General features: G+C 32.5%; 1 protein-coding gene across 1 annotated transcript in view; it reads right to left on the reverse strand.

The window, feature by feature from the left end:
• Nucleotides 1-26,545, reverse strand: part of LOC129803876 (furin-like protease 1) — a 155,228-nt gene that overhangs the window by 99,633 nt on the left and 29,050 nt on the right. The window contains exon 2 of the mRNA XM_055850707.1: nucleotides 24,614-25,686. Within this exon, the coding sequence (XP_055706682.1) occupies nucleotides 24,614-24,925 (312 nt within the window). The 5' untranslated portion in view covers nucleotides 24,926-25,686. The remainder of the gene's footprint in view (nucleotides 1-24,613; nucleotides 25,687-26,545) is intronic.

The raw sequence follows: 26,545 nt of genomic DNA on the forward strand, positions 1-26,545 counted from the left end.
AGTGATCCGAAAAATCAGTTGATGTTAAAAATTTTCTCTCAAGTTCAAAAGACAACTATAGTAATAGATAAATATGAAATCCACTAGGGTAAAATGTATAATTTGGAATTAGTGATATAAGTTGGACAATTCGCCGGTACAAGTTGGACATGGCTTTTTTCTTGATAAATACAGTACAAAATTTGTTTCTAAGCACAAGAAACCAAATTATAAAACTAAAGCATTAAAAATATACAAATAAAAATGAAGTAGTAAATTTATCAAGACGAAAAGCCCTGTCCAAATTATACCATTGTCCAACTTGTACCACTGTCCAACTTGTACCACTTTACCCTATATAGTGCGTTACATAAACTCAAAACAAGTTATTCCCTATTAAAATGTGAAGTTATAAAATGTCCTTTTCCATTCATAAATTAAAACAGCAATTTTGTGGAAATGTTTCCCTCAAATTGGTTTACCAATTGTGTAGTATGTACACAGTGAAACTGCCACTGCACAGAATAGCATAAGGGAGTGATGACTTACCCCTATGGAATTTCCTTTCGGTATATTATATGACACAAAAGCACACATCACATATGGAAGTTCCAATATATATACTATACACCCTATGTACACGATATAAGACGACATATTAAATTCTCTCCATTATTTATGACCTCTCAAAGTTGTCTACACAACTTTGTAAAACCTCACATACGTGTATCAATTACCAGAACTGTACAATTCATGCAATGTAAGAAGGGATAATCTTTATAGATAGATTAACCGTGTACTCAGCTCACAGCGAATTTTAATGCAAGCAAAAGGGATGAAACATTTACCACAATTTTACTCGAGAAATAGTGAATATATCAGCAGCACAGCCAGCACAAACAAATTACCAATGTCTCATCCCATTTAACACTCTGCAACATAAGTGCCTCTACAGTGTGCTTCAATTTTTGGTTGTAAGCATAAATTTACAATTTACTGACCGTTAAGTTAGCACCACTTCCTTTACAAATCGAAATTATTTCCATATAATTGAAAAATTGATCATAAGAAAATCTGTAGGAAGTTCTATAATAGACATGGAAAAAAATATGCAAAAGAATTAACCAGGCTTTAATGAGAACTAATCCATGAAGTTTTCTATAGTAAGAAGTCTTATAAATCAATCAAATAGTTTCAATTGTAAAGACAAGGTTTCATAAAATATCCAGTGGTTCAACAATCAACAATTACTTTGCTGTAACTTTTTTACTATACTTTTTTAAATAATTAATTAAAGGTTGAGGATTGGAGTTACTTTTTTACTATAAAACTATCAGAGAAAGTATCATATTCATTACTCAAGAATTTTCTTTCGCGCAACTCAGCAAAAGAACCACTATACTGACTTACATTTCATTTTGCTTTTCAAATTTCTTGTTAAGATTGTTGAATAAGGAATTGTTGAATAAAAATTACATTTAATTATTGTCTCTTGACTTGCACAACGTAAGAAGCACTTTCATTTCAATCGTTTCGCTCTGAAGGTATGCTACTTGCAGTAAGACGGCGGTGGTAGACTTAATAAAGAAATAAGAGTGGAATGATAACTTTTCGATACTCTCGAATCGATAGTATCGATAAATCTTTATCTCTTAGATTAAGTGAATAATGGGAATAATGACTTTTCATGCATTGTTGAGCCATTTATTGTGACATCCTTAACAGAATGTGACTGTTGAGCTACAAAAAGTACAGCTAATTGTTTAATTTTTTTCGTAATCGACATTGGACACTATCTAAGAGAAGTTAGCATGTCACCCCAGTTCTCACAATTCAAATACTTAAAAAAAAAGTCATTCTGTAGGAGGAAAAAATTAAGATTTCTAGGTTTTTCCTTCTAAAATGTCTTGTATAATTCTATATTTATAATTCCTTTCCGTTTTACAATAAAAATATTTATTCTTGTTTAAAATTTACGAAATATTGCTTTATATTCATAGGGAAGTGACCCGTAAGACCCCTTTTTAATACAGTGCGGTAAGGGTAGTTTGTTCTGCTATTATTTTCAATAAATTTTCGTAGCTAGAAAATAGTAATTTAAATCGTCTAAAATTCTAAGAAAAAGAGTTACTAACAATTGATAAAAGAGTCCTTAGATATTAAATATAATATAAAACATTTAATATTCCGGGACTGAAACTAAAGCAACTAATATTAACCACACTGTATATTGCACACCGTTAATTTGCTCACTTGTTGGAGACAATAATTAATTCTTTACTGCTTCTTCAGTCTATTTTTTCACCCATTTTTCACGACGTAACCACAAGTTTACATACAATTATTTGTACCATGGTCTAATTGCTTCAGAAGTCTCTACGTGTGAGAACATCCACAAAAACTATCTAATTAGTACAACAAATTGTGATAAATACTCAGGCAGGTATGAATTAAAAAGTCATCCATTAGAAAATTCCACGAATGAAGTTAAAAAAGCGTAGCAATAAAATGCATCATAATATCTTAAAATTGAATATGATTTAATAGGCAAGTGCCAATATGTTGAACACAAGGATTTCCTACGTAGATATACTGCAGACTCTGCTGAAAAAAACAACTCTAATTCCAAGAGATTTGCAATTGAATCCCGAGGATTTATTTAAAATACAATATATTCAAATGAAGAAAAAAATATAATGCCGGTGGAACTGAAGATATGCTCTAATCTTATTCAAGGTATCTTTAATCAAAATATAAATCCCTTATTCAATAAAGGCATGAGGAAGTGGATCAAATCAGATACCTATACCATAAGCATTAAAAGAAGCTTCATGAATTTAATTTTACGATATAAAAAAAACATTTCACATTCAAGTTTGCATCTAAATGATGACCTCTCTTTGCTATACAAAAGATAAGATCATTATACTTAATGAATTTCAGGTAAATTAAATATTATACATTTATCACAATTAACCGAAACATAAATGTAAACAACAGAATTGGAAAATATTTTATTGGACCAATAAAGAATAACATTTAAAATGTTTTTCTATTTGCTCTATAAATTTAAAGTGATCCATCATAGATTTGTTTGAAAATTTTCCAAGTGAAATAATTACAATAATAGCCCCTGTTCTATGCACAAAATGATTTATTAATCGTACAATTCAAATTTAAAATTTATTAGCAAGAAAGGGGTTTTTATTAATAAACGTCTCAGCATGAGTAACATCACAAACGAGGGTTCTTTTTTAATATTCTTACCAATTAATTACACTTACAACTCGACATTTTTCACTCGTGGCAAGAGAGATTTTCTAATTTATTAATTTAAATTGCCATAACTCACCCCAATTGTATATTTAAGAAAAGAAAATATACATATCTCTATATAAAAATGTTTATTTAAAAAGGGAAAATAAAGTGGATAAGACTTCGCAAAATTTTTCAATTCTAGAATTAGATTTTATGACTTTAAGATAGTAGTGCTAAGGTTTATTCAGGTAAGTAGTACGAACAGTACTAAAAAAATTAAGAAATACATCTTTGGTTTATTTGCATAGTAGGGTGAAAGGAGCATCTAATTGACACTTTAAGAACTCGTGTCAGGACTTATTGACACCCTACCCTGTACCATTTGGAACACGAAATTCGAACACTTATCCTTATCCAAAGATTAATGAAAAAACGTTAGGCCCTTGACAGACCTGAGGATTAGCCCAGAGACGGCTTAGCGTAATTATATTAGAAGTAATGGTTAAACCACATTTCCATCATTTTCCATTAAGTCGTCTCTCGGCTTAAGTCGTAAGTGTGTCTATCGCATTATATTACTTAGATTTTATTGGATGCATTAAATAAATTTCAACATTTTGACAAAAGTGTCAATAGTGGTTCCCTGTCAAAGAGGTGTTCCTTCGACCCTACTCTAAGTTAATTTAGAAAAGATTTGCACAAAAAGCATACGAAAACTTTAGCTTTAAATAGCTCCCTTAATATGTTGCCATTCTGAATAAGATAAAATAATACGTAATGAAACCATTGATGATGCACCATCAAACTTTAAAATTCAAGCATTCCACTAAAATCGTACCGACTTATACATTTTTTTGACTATACCAGTTTAAGACGGGTCCCGGTCAAAATCCCGAAAGCCAAAATCCCAAACGCCAAAATCTCGAACGCCAAAATCCCGAAAGCCAAAATCCCGAAAGGGCCAAAATCCCGAAAGCCAAAATCCCGAATTCTTAAAAGTGTTATAGCTACTCCCACGATTGTACCCGCGCTTGCTGGAGGCAAAGGGAAATCTTCTGTGTCTCGGGAAATTATTCTAAACATTTTCCTCCATATAATTTCATTCCTATCAGGATTTTGAACATTCGGGATTTTGGCTTTTGGGATTTTGGCCTTTTCGGGATTTTGGCTTTCGGGATTTTGGCTTTCGAGATTTTGGCTGCCACCGTTTAAGACAAATATCAAGGGTCCCAGTAAAAACCCCAAAAGCCAAAATCCTCAACGCCAAATCCCGAAAAAGTCAAAATTCCTGAAATTCAAAATACCAAAGGGCTTTTCGGGATTTTGGCTTTCGGAATTTTGGTTTTTCGGGATTTTGGCTTTCGGAATTTTGGCTTTTCGGGACTTTGACTCATCCTGAATTTTGATGCATTCGGGATTTTGGCTTTTCGGGATCCATTCGAGATTTTGGTTCTTCGAGATTTTAGCCTTAGAGATTTTAACCTTAAGCTAAATTTTAAAGAATTACATTTGAGTAATCTTGAACACAGCCATCTTAACGTTGGTAGCCAAGCTCAAGAGTAAAAACAGTTTACTTAAAATTTATAAATTAAATTAAATTAATAATTAAAATAAAAAATAAAATAAAAAGAGTTCATTCTTTTAATCAAAATATAGCAATGTTTTGTTCATAGCCGGTTCATACAGTTCTCCGTGAATTATCTTTTCGCGAGTTTTTTTTTTTTAGAAAATCAGTTGAGAAATGGGAACAAAAAATTGGTTTAATTTTGACCTACAAAAAGTCTATGCTGAAATTTTTTTCGGTCATAAGTATTAATGGACGAAAAAATGTTCACAAAAACTTTTTTCGAAACATTTTCGAAAATAAAAGAAATCGCTGGAGCCATTTTCGTGAAATACTATAAAAATGCGATCAGGGAAAAAACGTTTCGATTTCGATATATTTTTTTTGGTCACCGAAAATTTGAAGTTGATATCTCTCACGATCTATGCTACAGAATGGTCACAAATTGAAGAAAAAAAACTCATTATACTGCTCTCTGTGCTTAATTTTTAATTTTGAAAATTTGAAATTACGATAAATAAATGTTTGAAGGATTTGAGCAAGTTCGAAAAAAGTTTTACGATTATTAAACATTATTAAATTAAAGGAATGCAATTGTTGTGGGGAGGGTTCACTGAAAACCCCAAGTATTAAAACAAAATTCTGATTTACAAAATTATGGTAAAATTATCCCGAAGGCACTTGGTAGAAAATGTAAATGTCGAAAATAAAACAATTTATATATTGCTCTTGTTCGAGTTCGAGTAATAAAAGTATATTGTAAAACTAAACTATGCGCATTATAAAGAAGCAAGATAAATTCTAAGTTATTTAGGAAAATTAAATGCAAATTGTATTGTGAAATTTAAAATAGTTACTAAAATATCGCGAAATACACATATTTTGGGTTATATTGAAGAATTTAATTAGAAAATAGAGAAATAGAGTTTCACAAATAATAGCTAGCACGAATTCATATTTGCCAATCAATTGGCTAAATGCAAGCAAAATTGAATAATTTGTAAGATAGGTGGTATAGAGAAGTATGACTATAACCATATACATTTGACTTTCCCATAGTGCTCTATTATGCATAATGTCTGTAACATTTTACCAAACAAAGATTGAGGAAAGCTCAGTCAAATATTCAATTACAAAATTCAATTACGAAGATAGTGAATGTCAGAAACTATTGAATACATAACCATGTTCTAAAAACCATTTTCTCCAATACTCATTCCTCTTTTTTTTATTGAAACCTTTTCTTTCCGTTTTTTTTTTGTTCATTCACTCTCCAATTTTCCATGCAATATCCTCCCATCTCATGAGACCCTTTCTTTCCTGTGTTCTCACAGGAAAAGGGTGTAGTGAAAAAAAAAGTAAACAGTTTCAGTATATTTTGCATATAAAATACCATGGGTTAGATTTCCATGGATGTGCATGTGCAATGCAGATTGTACAAAGAAAACCTGCAAGTTCGATGTGGAAACACAGATTTTCTTCCATATAACATGATATCTTACATAGTAAATGCTCAAATGTTCAGCAATCGAGGTATTTCCAAATGGTACATCAATTCTAACCATTTTTGCCTTTTATCAATTCAATTCGATCACATAAATCTCAATGCATCATTTTCAACCTCTAAGAGTATGTTATGTTTCTTTGATCTATAATATTGAATACATTGAGCTCTTAATGTTAAAGATTTTCACGAAAATTGTCGATTCAGTGTTAATAAATACCACAGTTTTATATCAGTAAAACTTTTCCACTATATACTAAAATCCTCTGTTGTGATGCTTCAGACACTTTTCAATTTTTAACCCTGCAGCTACATTCCAAACACAAGGACTACATTGCTGACTACAAAAAGTCAAAACAGAATTGAGAGAGAATTTTTATGTCATTGCATTGTTTTTTTGCACTTCATCACTGACGGTCGAAAAATAAAGGGCATTTTTATATTTTCAATTTTTGAATCAGAAACCCTCCGGGCTCGAACATTCATACGACCAGAGCAGACAAGTATTTCTGTAATCGACAATTGTTTATAATAAGCCATACAAAATTTTTCAAATGAATGTTAACAAAGTTTTTCAAATTAAATTTTCCATAATAGTTATGTAAATGCAAAATATATATTTATTTATTTTAGGAATGAACAAAAGGACGTTGTTTAAAGTTAGATGACTGTTTGAAAAACCACTTAGTTAGGAACGTAATTCAGGACATAATATATTCGAGGACATAATTCAGAATTCTGAGACAACTGCTGCACCATTGTAAATGGGCTAGATGGTGTTAAGTTTTAATTAAAATATTTTTCTGCATGACAGTGTTTGGCGAATGGCATTAACTTCCACTTTGTCCGTACTTTTCAATTTTTTTTTATTTTCATCCCACATTGTGTGTTTATTATTTTTCATAGCACTGTACTCAAACATTCCAGATGGAAAAATATGGAAAATAAAAAAAAAAAGAAAATGAAAATTGATCACACTTAATCCATCATCTCATGCAATGCATTCATATTGCACCAAATGTTATATCTCACACCATTTCCAATATGATATCGTTTTGCAGTGAAAGTTGGAGCAAGTGACGCTGTTTCAGAGAGTAATTTGAATTTTTATTTTACGGAAAACACCAAGCATTGACAAATAGCATTTGATCGTTCTATGACCATCACCACCGTTTGAGTATTAATAACACAAAATAAGTTAACTCTTGTTCTGCATAGCAATCTATAAATTAAAAAATGTTGCTAAGGGAAGGATGGGGCAGTTTCGAGCATTTCAATTTAGTAATTTGGCAAACAGTTCGAACTATCAAATTCGAACTTCCTCTTGGTATTGGTTATTTGAAATATTATTATGCCAAAAATGTCAATTTTAGAAAATCACACATGCGTGAACTTTCCCACTGTCCCCTATAGAAATATTTTTATTTCTCGAATTCACAGAGCGACATAATAATCCTTAGATTTTTATTTATTTTTTGACTCTACTCCTCAAGTATAGCATGGGACACTCTGAGGCAAGAAGTCACAGATCGAAAATTTCAAAGTTCAATATCTTCCAAAATAAAACAGATAGCAGCTTAAATTTCTTTCCATAGATAGCCTTCATAGACTTTCTTCAATATCATAAGTTTCTTAAAATTCAAAGAAGCAATTTAGAAAATAATAAATATTGAAATTTTTAGCCGTTTTTGAAAAATTTTCCTTACAACAGATATCAATTTTTACCTATTTATTTTCCAAAATTAATGCACTAGTAAATATTTCCTAAATGCTTTGGATTCTTTGAATACGAATCCCTTATCCGTTTTAGCATTTTTTGAAGATTCTTTTTTTCCAGGAATCATTTTATTAAAAATGACCACTTGGGATAAAAAGTAATAAAAGGTATGGGGCAAAAAGTAATAAAACCGAAGTAATTTCTGATGTCGGAAGAAATTTCTGTAGCGTTTCGCTTGTAAAAAAATAATATAACCACTGGTAAAAATAAAAGGGTCAAATTGACCCTTTTCCAAAGGATGGATCATATTTGACTCTTTGAAAGGGTCACCAGGAACCTTTCGAAAGGGTCACGGTTTTGACATCTATTTAATTCCGGAATAAACGAATAAAAAAAACAATGAAAAAGTGATCTTTGGTGTTCGCTCAGATGAGAGAAATATGATATCAGTAATAAGTTTACAATAAAACATGATTATTCGTGATAAATGTGCATACTAAATTTCAAGAGATACAAAAGTGAACCTTTCAAAGGGTCAAATACGATCCATCCTTTTGAAAAGGGTCAATTTGACCCTTTTATTTTTACCAGTGACCGTTTTGTGACTTTTTGCCCCAGTTTCCCCTAATGTTTATTATTCTGGTTGAACTTTGGAATATTGGAATGGGAAAATTCATAGTACCACAGTTTTTGCTTTCCGCCCGTTATAAAAAACTAGAGACTAAGCGGTTCTAGATAGCAACTTGGGGTATTTAAATCCCCCTTCCCTCAATAATCGCGAATTATTAAATTAACCTTCAATATTTTTGACAAGTAAGAATTGTCTCTGCATAAAAAATCGTCTGATATAAAAAATTCTTCTCTTAAAACAAACCACAAATCTTTTTCCAGAATTTGGCTCCAATTGGTATGTATTTTCCTTAGTAGATCGATTACAATTACAGTGTTTATTTCAATTATGAAGATATCTATTACCATTGAAAAACTAAACCCATAACCCATAACGAGGGTCCAAAATTTTGAAAATAGAGTCTAAAGACTGTTTATGAGGAACTTATCTTCTGAAAAACATTTAACAATTAAGTTCGATATCTAATTCAAAAAGATCGTGTTAAAAATCCCACGATTTTTGTCAAGAAACACCCGAAGATCCCAAGTCGATACCTCTTATCGTTTCGCTTCAAGCTCTGACAATGAAAAAATGAAAACCATATTAAACATTTTTTTTTTCAGATTCATAAGGTTATGTTAATGACAGTGATATTTTTATTCTTACCAAAGATATTGTTTGTTTACATGTTGAACATGATCTAAAAAAAAGCGTGTGAGACAATCGCGTGTCCAAAACAGCCCCACTTGCATCCACAATTTATCGTGTAGCATTATAGAAGTGTTATAAACCTTGCGTGTAGTTTGTGAAAGAGAGAATGAAAAATGAAGTAAGTCTAAGTACTTATTACATCTTCTCCAGCTTCCGCCTAACAAAATTCCCTATTACTTTTCTATGTCACTCCCATTCCTATTCCCCAAAAAATATATAAGGTCCTATATCGTGTAGCAAATATCTTCTTGATGTTGTCGCACCACTTCACCAAACTTATTCCTCGTCACCCAAATTGATGAGACCTCATGTCAGGGAACGAGTGAACAAGATGAAAATGGTGGCATTTGGGAAACGCGACATTGAAAAAACTGTACCTACAAGAATAAGATACCTTGAAATTTCTCAAGCGTACATCATGAAAAGTACACTCTTGCATGGTAAGAATACAGGAAAATCAATGATGATTTCATTTCTCCTGTAATATGCTATATTTCACCCATTTCTCTTTCAATGCACCTGAAAGGAAAAGAGGGATAAAATTCATACAGCCACTATCGTATAAATATCCTTATACTTGAAAATATGAGCAATATTTTTTACTAAATTGTCTAGGTTTTGTACCTTTTCTCTCTCTCTTCTACTTTATCCTATCTCACACTTTGGTATTTCCTCATATTTTCCAACAACCTTTTCCAACCACTCAAAAAACCCTTAGAGCATCAGTCTATATAGAATAGGAAGTTTAAAAAAAAACCATACCACAAATATACACTATGCCGGAAGACATTTTATACACACAAATTCATTCTCTTCAAATACAATTACTTTCGTCACGAATATACGACATTGTATAATGGTAGGGTGAAGTCGTAACTAATAGTCCCGAATTGTTACTAGGGAACTTTGCCAAATTTCGAACATGTTGCATAGATTGAAATGTGGCACATTTAAAGTGAGTCAGCTTTGAAATTGGGCTTTTCTCTCCTAGATTTAAATGGAATTGAGCCTTATGCCCAGCGCACAATAACGTTTGTTTAGTAAACATATTTTTGACATTTCAATGAGAGTGAGTGAGATTTAGATCTAGTCATCTCACTCATTCTCATGGGAAATTTTGAAAACATGTTTACTAATAAAAGTAATTGTGCGTTGGTCATTATCATGATGTATTTTAACTTCACAAACGGGTTTTGGAGCTTATCATAGTAAGGACCAGTTTCATTTAAAAATAGGAGAAAAAAGCCCAATTTCAAAGCTGCCCCAATTCAAAGGTTCCCCACTTTCCCCCACACATCTTGCATATATTGTACATGTTGTTTGGAGTCTTAAAAAGTGGATTGTCGTATTGGTTTTATTTAGAATTATTCTCAATATATTATATTTAAAAATTAAACAAATTTCAGACACTGGTTTAGGTACTATATAAGGGAAACTGGGGCAGTAGTAAACACAGGGTAGTTGTAAACACTTGTAATTTTATGTCTACACTACTTGGACTTAAGTCGACCATTTCTTTAGTAGGCAAATGCCCCTATAGTATCCATAAATTCATATAGTTCTCTTCCTTTGTAGTCCAATATTTAAATTATAAAATCGTTGTGTCTACCGTGTTTGCTACTGTCCCAGAATTCCCCATCGTACACTGCAGTGGAAGGACAATTCACCGCGTATTTCTCGCCAGTCTGTTTTTGTATTTATATATTCCAAAACATTCCAAACCTTAGAAGAAAGCACTAGTTACAGTATCCGATATTTCACTCAAATTATCCGATATTTTAAGCTGTCCGAAAAAATGTCCGATACTCTATTAGAAATATTTTCTGATCTTTTTCAGCCAAGTTCATAATTCTGTAAATGATGTAATCGCAAAAGAGTACAACTCGTCAAAAAAGGAAGCAATGAATCTAGAAATGCAACTACTAGTAATTTAAGGAAAACGGTTTCAACGTTATAATTAATTGTTTTTTTTTGTCAATAAAATGTTTTGAATTAATAAATTATCAGTTTACAGACCCAAGTCGGAAGGTTTTCAAGAGGGTGTTGAACTATACGCGAGGGGTGTGTTCTATTGCCATTGTTGTGCATAATATATACGGACAAATGGATGAAGCACAGTCGGGGGCAGAATGCGACTCGTATTGAGGATTTCAGAGAGAGCCATCTCCTTTTTGTAGATGATTTGGTTCTTTTTGGATCTTCCGCAGAAGAGCATTAGCGCGCACTTGACTGATTTGTAAATGAGTGTGCCGAAAGAGGTATGAAGGCGAACGTGGTAAATTCGAAGGCAGTGGTTAGCTCCCGATAGCCTGTACAATGCACTCTACATGTTCCATTGAAACACGTTGAGAAGTTCAAGTATTTCGGGGTGGTATGCCTTAGACACATTTACGACTTAAACCGAAAATGATGGAAATGAAGTTTAACCATTATTTCGAATATGCTAAGCTGTCTCTCGGCTAATACTCAGGTCTGTCATAGCCCTTACTCACGAGTGATGGTAGGATGGACACAGAAGTCTCGTCGCGAATCGGTAAGACTTCTGCAACAATGAGGGAGCTTGGCAGAAGCATGGTGAGCAAGGCCAAGCTTAGTCGTTCGGCTAAACTATCGGCTTTTAAAACTGTGATCATTCCTAGTCTCACCTATGGTCATGATATTTGGGTAATGACCGAAAAGCTTAAGCTGCTTAAGCTGATTAAGCTGTCGAGATAAGGTACCTAATCTCGGCACCCTGACGATGATGATGATAACATTTTGAAATCAAAATGTTTCTTTTTTTTAATGAATATTGAAGCGTTCTATAAGTCGGTCATGTTATAACTTTGGAATTGACCTTAACCTATGCCACCACCCTACCAGATAGAATTGATGAAAAGGCGCATTTAACACAAAAGTACTCACAATTTTCGTTTAGCTGTGCATAAATGTGCAGTATTCAGACCACCGAGAGAGACTTTTTCACAAAATTGCCGATTAAGCTCTCCACTTTATCGTTAAGTGGCATGACACGTTTTCTTCACATCTTTCAAAATGCATCACACGTCACCCACATTTCATCCCTCTATAGAGGAGCAAAGAATCTTTTTTAATGGTTGTGTGCACCTCCTTCAAATGGAGCAACCATCAATGAGATGTCCTAAAAATTCCCTCAAGGGAAATTTGTGTTCTTCTCTCTCCGTTTCCTATATATATCGAACAAAGTATTTTTAGATGAAAAGAAACAAGTACGATATTTTATGAAAAAATAGACATTTAGCACAAAATGTTGAAAGAATAACTGTTGAATTTTAACACTTCATTGACTACGTATTCTATGCTCAAATCACACATTTCTTATTAGCTCACCCATCATAATTGCCATCATGTAGAGTCACGATCTACAAATACTCGTGAAGTTCACTATTCTCTCTTAAAATGTTACAAGCACTGAGAGAAAAATAGAAAAACGTTTGGCAATGAAAAAAAAACAACAGTAACATTGAACTTTGATTTTTGCCAAATATTTCAAAATACTACAAAATAATCTTATCTTCAAGAAATAATATGCAAAAAATGGGTGTTGAAATGATATTCCGGTAGTTCAGCAAATCACTGGTATTATTGACTTTTTACAAAAGAACTTTCAGCCTTATAGATAATCCCACTTGACCTATAATGTATTTCTGCTGAAAACACCATCATCATTTTCCTTCCATTCACACTTCCAATCTCGCATCCCATCACAAAATTAACAACCAAAAGTCATGATATTGACTTAGCAGAAAAAAAAATCACTAGGATGATGTATAAAATATTCAATATTAACTTATGGGATGAGACTTTTTAAATGGCAATTGCGTAATGCTAAATGTGGGTTTGTTGAATGGGCTTGAGGGAAATATCACGAAATATGTATAATGGAAAAGGTCAATGTATCCAATGCATCTCATAAGACAAATTTAGCACATTGCGACTTTATACAAGATATATATTATATTACTTCCAAGAAAATCATCTTATAGATTTTCCGTATATGTTTCATTTATGGCCAAATGTTCGAAAATAAACCAAAATTTCCTTACTTTAGGATAAACTACGTATGGTATTTAGCGATAGAAATTAGAATTTATGTTGTAATCTTGTGTTGCCTGAATATTTACATCGTCTTTCAAATAAGGTCCGGAACTTTGATCCAAAATGTAAACATTACTATTTTATTTATGTAGGCTTTAATGATCAGTAAATCTTATATTCACACTAACAAAGATTCTTCATGTAGCAAACTCAAAATCAATCTTACACATAACAAATTTTGTTTAGTCCATTGCAAAAATGAAGATATCCTTCTAATTACAACATGTAATATTTCATGATTGAATTATTACACTTTTCTTATATATTCTTCAAATTGCAAGAAGATAATTCAATAAAGTTTTACAAATTACTTTCCATGTAATTCAATATCACGCTTGAGTTTGAATATATTTGTGCTTTTTTGTATAGTTAACTTCTCAAGATATCCTTACTCATTTACCCTTTTGCTCAAGTTTAATTGTATTAAAAATACACCTAAATAATTCTAAGTACTTTTCAAGCCGACAGGTTTGAAAAGCACAACTCCCTCGCGGAAGTTTTGAGTTAACTGAATTTTTGACTTTCTCGCCTTCTCGGCATACAGAGCAAACTTGAAAAGATATTAAACTTAATTTTGCAAGTGTATTAAAAGAGCATTTCCCAAAAGGGAGTATAAAAATTAAACCTTACCAGTAAAGTTATCAGTTGTTAAAAAATAAAAATTATCAATAATAATGAACTCCCTAAAACTTTTGTAAATTTTAAGCCATATTTCCCCCAGCGCTTATCCTTTATTCATCCACCTTATAAGCAGTGTCTATCTCAAGAGCACAATATTTATAGTGTAGCTCTTCTACATAATTAAACACACATTAAACTTTGAAGATAGAATTAATTCATGTCACTGCTATCGTAAATAACAACGTTGGTTCTTGGATAATTTTACCCGATTGTATATTTTATAGAGCTCTTCCATAAACTTCGCTATCAAAACTTTCCTATACAAATTTTGTGTTTATTGAAAAATACTCTTGAATGAATATAAAGTTTGCCTTCTATAAATAATTAATTAATGCATACAAAATAAAATATTTATAGATATATCAAAGTTTAATTCACATTAATTCGCAATACAATAAACAGCAGAGAACTATTTATAAATAAAAATAAAAACTATAATAATTTAATGGATAAGTAATTATTTTTTAATTATCCAAAAATAGTTAGGGCACACATAAATCGATTTATTGTGTGGCATTTTGCAAACATTATGTGACATAAACTTATAAATGCTGTTCGGTAAAATGTAAATCACAAATCTTTTGTGTTAACGTAATTGAGTATATTGTGCACCATAATTCAAATTGAATTAAAATGTATTGTAACATATTTTAGCTGAACAAAACCTTGTAAATATCCATAGCGTATTGTGATAAAAAAAAATTGTGAATTTTAAAATTCATCAAACAACTTTATATTTAAATTTATACTGGATGGCATTTCCATGAATTAAATTTAACAAAAAAAAATGAAAATACAATCACGTTTCACTGAAGAAAAATACATAATATAATAGTAGTGGACAAAAAATAAGACCTACTCTGGAATATTCATTTTACAGTAATTAGTCATGTCCAATAAATTTAGCATTATCACATTATTTTTCTCAGAAAACATACAACAAAGTGTAATCATTAAATCGGTTTTAAGTTGAAAATAATTCAAATATCTTTCCAACAAGTTAACTCTGTAATATAACAATTTTGCCTCTTGCTCGGTGAGATGAAGGGACAGACGGAAAAACAGCGTAAAGGTCTCTACGAAAAATCGTAAATATTAAGTATTTTAAAGCAAAAATTCTCCATATTTATGAAAATTCATCGCATTTTGTAAAGATCATAACATCAAAAAACTAACTTCAAATTTTCAAAATTTTACAAGAATATGTTTATGCATATTTTTTAGATTAAATACGGCCAGTAAAGTTACAAGTCGTCTAAGATTGCCGAACGTGATCGAGCAATTTTGACTTTCAATCAGTTTACATTTTACAATGTAAACGTGATAAATGTCCGCTCAGACGTCCACCCTTTTGTTCCGGGCGGGACTCGAACTCACAACTGTGACAGTCGAGCCAAAGGTCTCACCGCCCAAGAATAAATGCTCTTGCCAATTAGCATAATGTGGTACATTTCAAAACCTAATGTGGGGTGTTTCAGAATTAATTATGAATATGTCGTATAAGTGAGTCTGTTATTGCCTAGGGTAATGAAAATTGTTAAATTAGTGAAGAAGTGTCACCATTCTCTGTATATACCCGGTCCAAATATGGCTGATCAAATTAAACGAAATTCAGAGAGGAACTTAAAGACTTGACCACTGAAGCAGGCTTGGAGACTGAGCCGAAAGCTCTGGAAAAATCCCGAGTGATTTACCACTTCCGACGATTTCCGGACCTGCATTGATAAAAATTAGTTTCACGTCGGCTTATCTTTACAGTGAGTTCCACACTACCCTACCCCAGAAAATTTCCTTAATTGTGGGAAATATGTATTTATGACTGGCGTATCAAAAAAAAGTCTCAAAAAATTTTAAATACGTTAAAGGGGTGCTTTAATTTTTCATACTGCCATGGAACTCTAGCATTACTAATCGCCTTATTTATAGCCTCCTCACAGAAATCTTCAATTATTCTCACGAATTGTTTCAAAGAACAACAAAATTAAGAATATATTTGATAAGAACATAATAATAGAACATCAAAATAGTCTTAATTTTGTGGTTCTTCGAAGTCGTTTTGTAACAAAAATTTAGGATTTGTTCGAGGACACCGTAAATATGGACATGTAATATTAAGTCATGCAGCAATCCTATGTAAGACAATTCCGACATGATTTCTAAACATAATCGCTAGAAAAAGAGGGGTGGCAAAGCGTCCCAGGCTTTGCAAATTCCTCGAACTCGTGACTTAGATGCTATCCCTCAAAAGTACTTTTGCATCATTTACCGTTTACCAGTTCTCAAAGGATTTAAACCAATGTTTAAATCACTCGAAAGTTCCCACAAATTAATTTTAAGAGTATAAAATTGATTTTCGGACAATAAATACTTATTGGTTCAGAACCGGTTAACAAGTGATTTAAATGGATTTATAAATTACTCAAAACATTGCCCAAAATAACTTAGATCCGATTCGTTACCGGTTCAAAACTGATTGGAACCGGTTCGGTTTTGTCGAAAATTCCAAGACCTTTCCAAGGAGCAACCAAATATGACCCATTTCACCTGATAAATGCGCTATTTAGAGCCTTTTCTTAATCTTTGACCTTCAAAACCGTTATTAGGAATGATACAACTGTATTTTCACGGTCAATTGTCCGCCTTTGAAATTTTTAAAACATATCCAAAAAGGATTAACGATCCTTAAGATTAACTATCCTTATCTATAACCGTTTAGCCTCTAGAGCTGGCGACAGCCGGACGGAAGGACGGACAAATAGCGTGACGACATTTCTGAGAAATCGTCTGAAACGCGAAGATTTGTCGAAAAAAAGTGATACTCGGGGGTGCAAGACAAAAATGTTGGGGAGGGGGGGGGGGGGGTGACAAAATCGAGGAATTATATATACTGCTCTCTCCGTGGAGCTCGAGCAGTAAAAAATGTACACATTGAGAAAGAAGTATACATCATGTGAATCGGTGTTGATTTATACATAAAATGCATTTGAAGTAATGAAGCTTTTTGTCGTGACCTTTAATTTTTCAAGTAAAAGTGTAGTTGAATCTCGTCACATTTTGATGATCTTTGATAGCAAACACTGTATTATGCCCTTTTCAGATTTAATGTTTATTTTATATGTCAACTGATTAATCAGAAGCTGTATTTCCCCACTTAATATTTTTTGTTTAGACAAAAAAACAACAAAAAAACAAATGCTCACAAAGCGTTGCAACACTTACTGATAAGAGAGAAAAGCAACTGCAACTGGCAAAATATAACGCCCTCTATCTAAAAAATCTCAGCTAAAGCTCGAGTAAAATTTTAATATTAAGATATGATTTCTAGAAATTCTTTAATTATTGGTAAAAATCATAAATATGTTCATACATATAAGGCATTTGCAGAATAACAAACATTTATCTTAAATATGCCTTATGCACAACGCACAATAACTTTTGTTTAGTAAACATGTTTTTGACATTTCAATGAGAGTGAGTGAGATCAAAAAACAAAAAACAAATGCTCACAAAGCGTTGCAACACTTACTGATAAGAGAGAAAAGCAACTGCAACTGGCAAAATATAACGCCCTCTATCTAAAAAATCTCAGCTAAAGCTCGAGTAAAATTTTAATATTAAGATATGATTTCTAGAAATTCTTTAATTATTGGTAAAAATCATAAATATGTTCATACATATAAGGCATTTGCAGAATAACAAACATTTATCTTAAATATGCCTTATGCACAACGCACAATAACTTTTGTTTAGTAAACATGTTTTTGACATTTCAATGAGAGTGAGTGAGATCTATGTATATCTAGTCATCTTGCTCATTCTCATGGGAAACTTTGAAAACATGTTTACAAACAAAAGTTATTATGCGCTGGCCATTATTCTCAATGATTTTATTCGAAAAAAAAACAACTTTTCGGGTTCGTAACGTACGTACATTTACGGGTAAAGGTAAGGCTTTTTTGGGACAGAGTAAGAGTAGATTGTGTTCTATTTTTCCTACCTCATAACGGAGATTTACAAAATTAATTTAAAGTCTCATTTTCTTAATAATTTTTTGCAGAGAAAAATACTTTAAAATTACTTTTACTTAAATTATTGAATATAATGTACATGTACGCATGTACAGTACAGAGTAAAATTTAAATTGATAAAAAATGCTGTTTTCATTATTTTCCATTATTGAAATATTTTATCATATTGTATTATCAATTGTGTTGGTTTTGTAATAAAAATATATAGAATACAAGAAACTTTCACAATTATTTTATGAGAAATTATTATGCAACAAGCGATAATAAATTGCAGTTTGTTTGCATATGTTTATACATGTAACTCTACCCTCGTTTATTGCTTGCACCACGTTTTGAGGAATGGCAAAAAATATTCCTCCCGCAGAGGCAAGCAACAGCAGTGGTTTAAGATGAACGCAGAGAACAAAATGAGAGGTTAACAGTATGCAGAAGAACAAGAGAGAAAAAAATAGTTATGCTTAGTGCAACCTTACACCAAAATGTATAACAATTTTGTGATATTTTCTTTTTATACTACACAGGCTTTTTCTCATGCAAGCATTTGGTTTCCTAACACAAACCCTCCCTCAACAATTAAGTACACACATGCAACTTTTGCTCTTGTAACTCTTGCGTTGAAAAACATTTTGTGCATCCTGAAGCGCCCTTGGCTATATGTATATATATATATACATATTGATATATACATACACATACACGTATACATATAGGTATGTTCCAGCACAGGATTACAATTTGTCTCTGTTTGTTTACTGGATTGAGAAACTGAGCGATATGTTGCTATGTATGTGGAGTACATGCAGTATATAAATGAGAAATTGGGGAGTCACTCCCTTGCAGACGCACAAATCCTAAACACAAGAGGGATAGTGGAGTAGCTGAAAGTGCCATTATTGAGCCCGCTATGTATACATATGTATAGAGGGGCCCAACTTTGAATTGTGCTCTTCCTATATTTCATCTCCTATATTCACTTTATAGCACAAGAGCAATGAAGTGGATATTCTATGCTAAGCGCCTTTTAGCACACATGCATACCTCAATTCTTCACTTTTGCATTCTATTTTTTTTTTGATCCACGTAAAATACCCTTCCCCAAATGCAACAGCATTTGCATATAGAGTGATAATCGTGATTTGTATTCAATACACATGATGGGGAAAAAGTGTATAGGAATTATTGCTAACTTCTATCACGACTGAGGACATACATAATATAGAGTTGAGTCACGGACGAGATGATAAAAAAAAGAAGCATTTTAGTGAGATAGAATGTAACAAAAAGGTATGCAACAACACAGCAGAAAATATCTTAGCTTAAAAACATTGAGAAATTGATAGATTACTTTATTCAATTTTGAAATTGATTTCTGATACTGATTAAATATTACTATTTCACTAAATACTCAATACATTTTCCAATTATATCAATGTAGTTGATATTAAAAGACTTTAATGTAAACTTGTGTTGGAATCAAATAGCAATTTACGTCGAATTTGAAAATTGATTGAACAAAAGTTCTACATGGAATTATACTATTGAAGTTAAATTACTAGTTTCAAATTCAAAGGTTTCACCAACAATCTCTTGAAAATCCATCAAATCACTCCAAAATTGCCTGAATGATGTCATGAAACCCCAAAATTGCTTTAATATACTATGTGCCCAATATTATTTAGAAATTTCTAAAGAAATTTTGATAGGGTACTTCAAAATACACTAAAATTTAATTGCATTAAGAAATCTATTATTAAATTTGAAATGATATTCAGGGTGTTACGTTAGTCACGAAGACTAATATTAACAAAACAATTATTTTAAGCTCTTAAGCATTAAATGTAGAACATTTAGGGCAGAATCACATTGACAGTAAAATGCTCACCATATTTCGTTAATTTACGCATGTTCATTGCAATTCTCACGCAAATTTTCGATTACCGTATTACCTTATCTCATACTCAGTGGCGCTGGGTGAAAATAAAATAAGAAAATTGAAGAAACAAAAAGAAAATGCGATAGGGGAAATGCTTCTAATTTTGTCCAGTTTCTTATTTTGGACACTTTGAGGATAACATTGGACACTAAAAATAAATTGATTAAAATGATGGATTTTTATTCCAATATTTGATGAATAATGAATTCTATCTAAATATTTGTTCTTTTTGGAATATTTTAACACTAAATACGTTAAAATTTGAATATGATTTGAGTTGAAATTGCTTTGTTGAAAATTCAGAGTGAGCAATTGCTTACGAGGAATATGACAGAACTTCGTGGCTTACTTCAGTCTTATTTAGTTTTGGTGAAGTACTAACAAAGTTTGTTCGCTGTTTTTGAGTGATATTATTGAATATTCATTGAATATTGTGTTGATTCACGTTACTGATGATTTGTACATTTGACCTGAAGTGAGATTTGCCTTGTGAATTATATTTTTCGTGTGAAAAATGGGAAATTTTTTAAGACATTCACCAGTGAGGTGATGATTCTTATTTTGGACAGGTGTTTTTCTCACGAAATTTCGTGAAGTTTTAGCTTTTGTGATGACTAGGTTGGACAAATGCCTGGAGAAATAAAGGAGCATCATCTCTACGAAAGAGATGCAGTGAGAAATGCCTTGAAAGGCTCCCGGAAAGGGCAGGGAATGAGCGAATCCGCACGTACTTGGAGTACCGAAGTCAACTCACTTTAATGAATGATATGGAAAGTTTCTGGGCTTCTTGTGACATTCCACGTTTCCCTTACATGAACAGGAAGAGGACTTGGTAAGATTGGTTCATAAAATGAAGAACAATGGGCATCCTGTTGAGGCGGATTATCTGTCCAAATTTACAGACAAGTTGTAAAAATTAATAACCAAGTTGTCCAAAATAAGAGTCAAATTCACCTCTACATATCAATTCATTTTTAAACGTATTAAAACTAATTTTAGTAAAAATGAGATGATAAATAGCTTGCCAAGTTTCTAAACAATCCTTCTGAAAACAGAGTAACAAGAAAAGTCAATTAGTATTGAAAATATGGCACTTCAAACTTAGGATATCGATGCTTATATGCAGACTGTCCAAAATTATAAGCACTTCCCCTAAATGGTGAGCAAAAAAACCTGTACTATTAATTTCTCTTACAGTTTTTTTTTGCTCACCGTTTATCGAATTTTCGTTTTATTTCTTCAATTTTCTTATATTATTTTTACGTAGGGCCACCGAGTATGACATAAGGTAATACGGTAATGAAAAATTTGCGTAAGAATTGCAATGAAAATGCGTAAATTAACGAAATACCGTGAGGCCACGGCGTGCATTTTATTGTCAATGTGATTCTGCCGCCCTTAAACCAAAAATTAAAACCGGTTTGATGTTTGAATTTTTGTAAAAATTTTATACAAATTTTATTCAATCCCTACATTTCCCCCTTACAATGCGTCTGCCGCCGTCTCAATGTAGAGGACTAGCATTATTGTAGAGGACTATTGTCTTCATCAATAGACATAGGACCATAGTTCGCGACAAAAATGGTTATGTCGAAAATTTCAAATAGATTCTCAACTATTGAAAGATTTATTGGGGGACTGATAACTATGAGAATTATGCTAACTTTATGTCCAATATCAAAAATTCTTATGTACAGAGAATCGTCAATCAGAGCAAGAGACATTCAAATCATCCTGTCATCTCCGAAGTGGAAACTCCAGCCACCATCCGGGATCGAACTGGAGATCTCTCGTTAGACTAGTGCTCTACCAACTGAACTAAGGTAACGTGTGATATTTCTGAACTAGGTGCTTTTCGGGACATAATATAGGTATTTTCGGACACATCTAAAATCCTATAAATATTTGTTTTCTAATTATTTTTAAGTTCTATATGAATTATTAGGCTCTTTATGTATCAGATAGGGGAATGTAGGCATTTTTCGCACAGAGCGAACCTTCAAGCGATGCGAATTTTCTCTTTGTATGCAAACAGCTGACCTACCATTTCTCATCTCGTTTCATGAGCTTAATAATGATCTATCTTGTCGCTAAGAAATGACGAACTACCTCTTAGCACACAAAGAGAAAATTAGCGTTTTTTTGAAGGTTCACTCTGTGCGAACCATGCCAACATTTCCCTAAACATAAAACTTCTGAAATTTTATTTAATTTAAAGCGTGAAATACGAGTGAATTGTGAGTGTCACATTTAACTTTTTACAAAACCTTCAGTGTGGTCAATTTTGCAGATGTCAACACAAACAGTGTTTAGTTTTTTTTCGATTTAAGTCACAATAAAGGTTCAATTTAAACAAAATTTTTATGAAAGTGTGAAGTTTATAACTTCCACTTAATGGTAAATAATCAGGCTCGGTGAAATTTATTTGCATAATAGCGACTTTTGTCTGTCCTGAAATACCGAACTGTCCCGAAATATACCACACTTACTTCTTTACATTTTTTGCTATTTTGTAAAAAAAATTATGAATTTTTCAACATTTTTTGATAAGAATATTATACTGGATAACATAAGGAACATACATATTTGTATCAATAAAGAAAAAATTTTTTGAGAAGTCGTTCAGTTGTTTGAAACTTGAAAGTGCTGAAAAGTGTCCCGAAATACCACATGTTACCCAATTACGGATAACTTTTCGATAATATGGAATTAATAGTATCGATAAATCTATATCTGCTAGATTAAGCAAATATCGACTTTTTACACATTGGATCATTTATTGTAATACTCTTGTAAAAATGTAACCTTTGAGAAATACCTAATTTAGTTATAAAAGTGCAGCAATCGTTTAAACTTTACAGGATCGACAGTCAATACTACTGAAAAGCAGTTATCATGTCCCCCTTGACTTTTTTCTCATTTACACCTATAAAATTAATTTTGAGTTAAAAAAAATACAGCGTTTTGAAAAGGTTACACTTCAATTGGGTCTTTGTAATTGTTAAACGCTGCTGGTGCATAAAACATCAAAAATATCTCTCACTGAGCTCTGTCACAAAAAATTTGAAATAGTGATATTATCGTCCAAATTTTGGCAAAGAGAAAATAAAGAGCTTTTCATTCTATCTGCAACAATTTTAAATATATAAATTAGACCCATTTTTGTAAAAATTTAAGTTTTTTACTGACCATAATTTTTTTATTAGATATTAGATAATTAGATATTTTACTGCTCATTTTTAATTTTTTACTGACTATTTTGAATTTTTTACTGCTCGTTTGTTTTTTGCCCTCTTTGTTGTTCGCATTCAACAGATAGAGATAAAACTGTAAAAGATATGGACTTTAAGTCTACAGTTTGCTTTATTAGAATATCTAGAAAATTTGATAAATTAAGGAAAAAAAATCCGGTTAATTTCGGAAAGATATAGTACTAGGGGGAGGTGGGACACCTTTGAAAGTGGGGCATCTTTGAAATGTCATCTCCAGCAAGGAAATGTCTAAGGCTTGTACAGAGTCAAGGCATCTCCTTTATGGTCGAGAGAGGGCGAAGCGGAGGCTGAAATCTCGCAAGAGTTTCAGCCAAACTGTTTTGTGTCTCGAAACAATACCGGAGGATGCAAGACTTAATTTATGGAGGGATGCCGTCCCTCCGAATTTTGTCGAGCCCAAGGAAAGTCTTCCTCCTGGTGGTGATCAGGACTGGAGAACGTGGAGAGCGCTCAATCGTTTGACAAGCGGGGTCGCACGATCAAAAGACAACAGGAGACGATAGGGTTTCACAGAAGGAGACGTTTTGTGTGACTGTGGGGTAGTTCAGACTACTGCCCACTTGTGTGTTTGTCTTTTGTCTCCTGCATTTTGCAATGTAGAAGATTTGATGTCGGCAAATTCTGCCGCTATTGACGTAGCCCGTTTCTGGGCAAGACATGTTTAATTTTTAATGCCTCGACTCGATTAATAATAATAATCTTTGAAATTGGGATTTTTCACGTATTTTTAAACAAAATTGAGACTTATTGTGATATAATTTAGCTTCTCAATCTGTTTGTCCAGCTAAATGATATCACGATAAGGCTCAATTTTATTTAAAAATAGGCGAAAAATCCCAATTTCAAAGGTGCCCCACTTCCCCCTACCATATACCAGCATAATTGATCAAATTGTGAATACCACATGAAATTGGCAAAAATTATTTCGACAAATTTTCTGAAACTCACAAACGTAATTGTCTATTCAAGACTGTATCGAAGAGTTTAAGTACACTATTCAGAGAAAAAAATTTCAATTTAAAAAACATTTCAATTTCCCAAACTAAAACACAAAGTCACTATTAGAAATAATACTTTTTTTTCAAATTGCAGAGCAAAAAGTATTTAGGTGTGTGTAAATCAATAATGATCAATGTTAATTGTATACAATTGAAAAAAAAACATTGCCTCAGTGTTTCATTAGCCAGAAATGGGAGAAGAAAATTAAATGAAATAAATTTATGTAAATTTATAGACTCACTTTTCCCATGTTGATGAATCCATGCTCAGCTGCCACAAGATTGGCCACATTTTCTCCCCCAGGAATATGAACTGCCCATGTTGGTGTAAAATGACCATTGGTCATTTCATCTCGCAGATCAATGTCCCATTCATTGTCACTACCTAAACCACTACCCGTGCTGGCACATTTCACCAACGATACATTGAAATTAATGACTAATAATAGCACAAATATTTCGTATAAAATTGATTTAGATACATTCGCACAACAACACAACCTCAGCCATTTGCTGCCATTGATGCCTGTCCATCGAACTACGTCGCTAGTCATTTTTCTCAAAACTTCCGTCTTCTACCCCACAATGCAATGTCACTTTTCTTTTCTTACTCAACTTAGTCACACAATTTCTGGTGCAGTAAAAATCGCTTAAAACATCCCCCGCAGAAATCTCGTTGATGTGGATTTAATTTGTGAGTGAATCAGGTGGAAGTACTGCTCGTGTACTCTGAAAATTTCACGTGTTGAAATTCACCTTTTGTTGAATAAATTTAGTGCGAGGTAAACTGATAGTGAAGTTGTATACACTAGTGCAGGAAAACAATAATCAAAACTACCAGCTGCTATCTATTTTAATGCAGGTGAATGAAATTGCACCTTTTGCTTCGCAAAACTAGTTCGCCTGTTAACACTAACACACATTCATATATCAAATGATAATTTTCCACCTAAACAATCTATTTTTACTGCATCACTCACTTATTTACCGTTCACTGATATATATTCATATGTGTAAATATTTTCACTAATTTGAATGATGAAATGAGATAAGCAACATATACCCCTTCATTCACCGAAATTTCATTGATGCAATATTTGATATTCAGCACCAAGAGCAAACTATAACGTCGTCAATTGCAATTAGGGGATGTTGAAGAAATTTTCGGAGTTTAGTATGTCAACCAATTGAGAATTCATCTCATTCCCCTCTCTATATAATAAAACCAACTACCAAACTTGTGGTTTATGCGCGATGACACAGAGAGATAGCTTTTCTCATCTCACACAGGGGTAATATGATCCTTAAATTGTATCTGAAAAGAGATTAGGAAAAAAAAGAACATGATGAGAAGAAATTAGATACTTAATAGCACGAGATTTGTCTTATTCCTTTATATTCTCATGTTTAACATGTCTTTTTTTCAACTACTTTTATTTTGGAATACCAAAAGGCTTTCATCTGGAATTCTTTGCAATCCCTGCTATTGTGATTCGGAATGATTTCTGACATCAACCAATCGATCATAAACTTTGTAGAAATATATTGTGGCATTTAACATGGAGGGGATCTCAGTGGCACAATACGCAAGACCGTCGGATATTGGGCCGTCGAGAGCACTCTGACTCGACTCGCAAAGTTGTGAGTTCGAGTCCAGCCCGGAACAAGCAACTGAATGTCAGGAAGACATTTTTACTGTAATAAAACATAATAAAATGCACTGCCTCTGCCCAAAAACACTACTCTGGAAGCAAGGAAGAAGCATCCACACTACATGGAAGGCTTCCTGGGCGGCCTATACAATGGACTTAGCGGATTCTTCAACCACAGAATACAACAGCAATATAACATGATTATATTGTGATGAAGTATTTCGATATGATTAAAAATACTAATTTAATATGAAAGTAAAATTTCCAAATACTTATACTTTCGGTCTTACAATCATTTATATGCAATACAAAAACTTCTGAAGAGAAAACCGTAAGAGTTATCGACTTATGGTTTTCGATGAAGATCAAACACCAAGCAAACTCAAGAATATAGTGATGTCACATGCACCATCATCCCCCTCTTCTACTTTGGAATAGGTCTAAAATGTATCATAGGTCCTAATGTTAGTATAAATCTTTATTAAAAAGAGGTTGGAAATATTCGAACTCATAATATAGATG

This window comes from Phlebotomus papatasi, chromosome 1 (assembly GCF_024763615.1).
Source record: "Phlebotomus papatasi isolate M1 chromosome 1, Ppap_2.1, whole genome shotgun sequence".
Taxonomy (NCBI): domain Eukaryota; kingdom Metazoa; phylum Arthropoda; class Insecta; order Diptera; family Psychodidae; genus Phlebotomus; species Phlebotomus papatasi.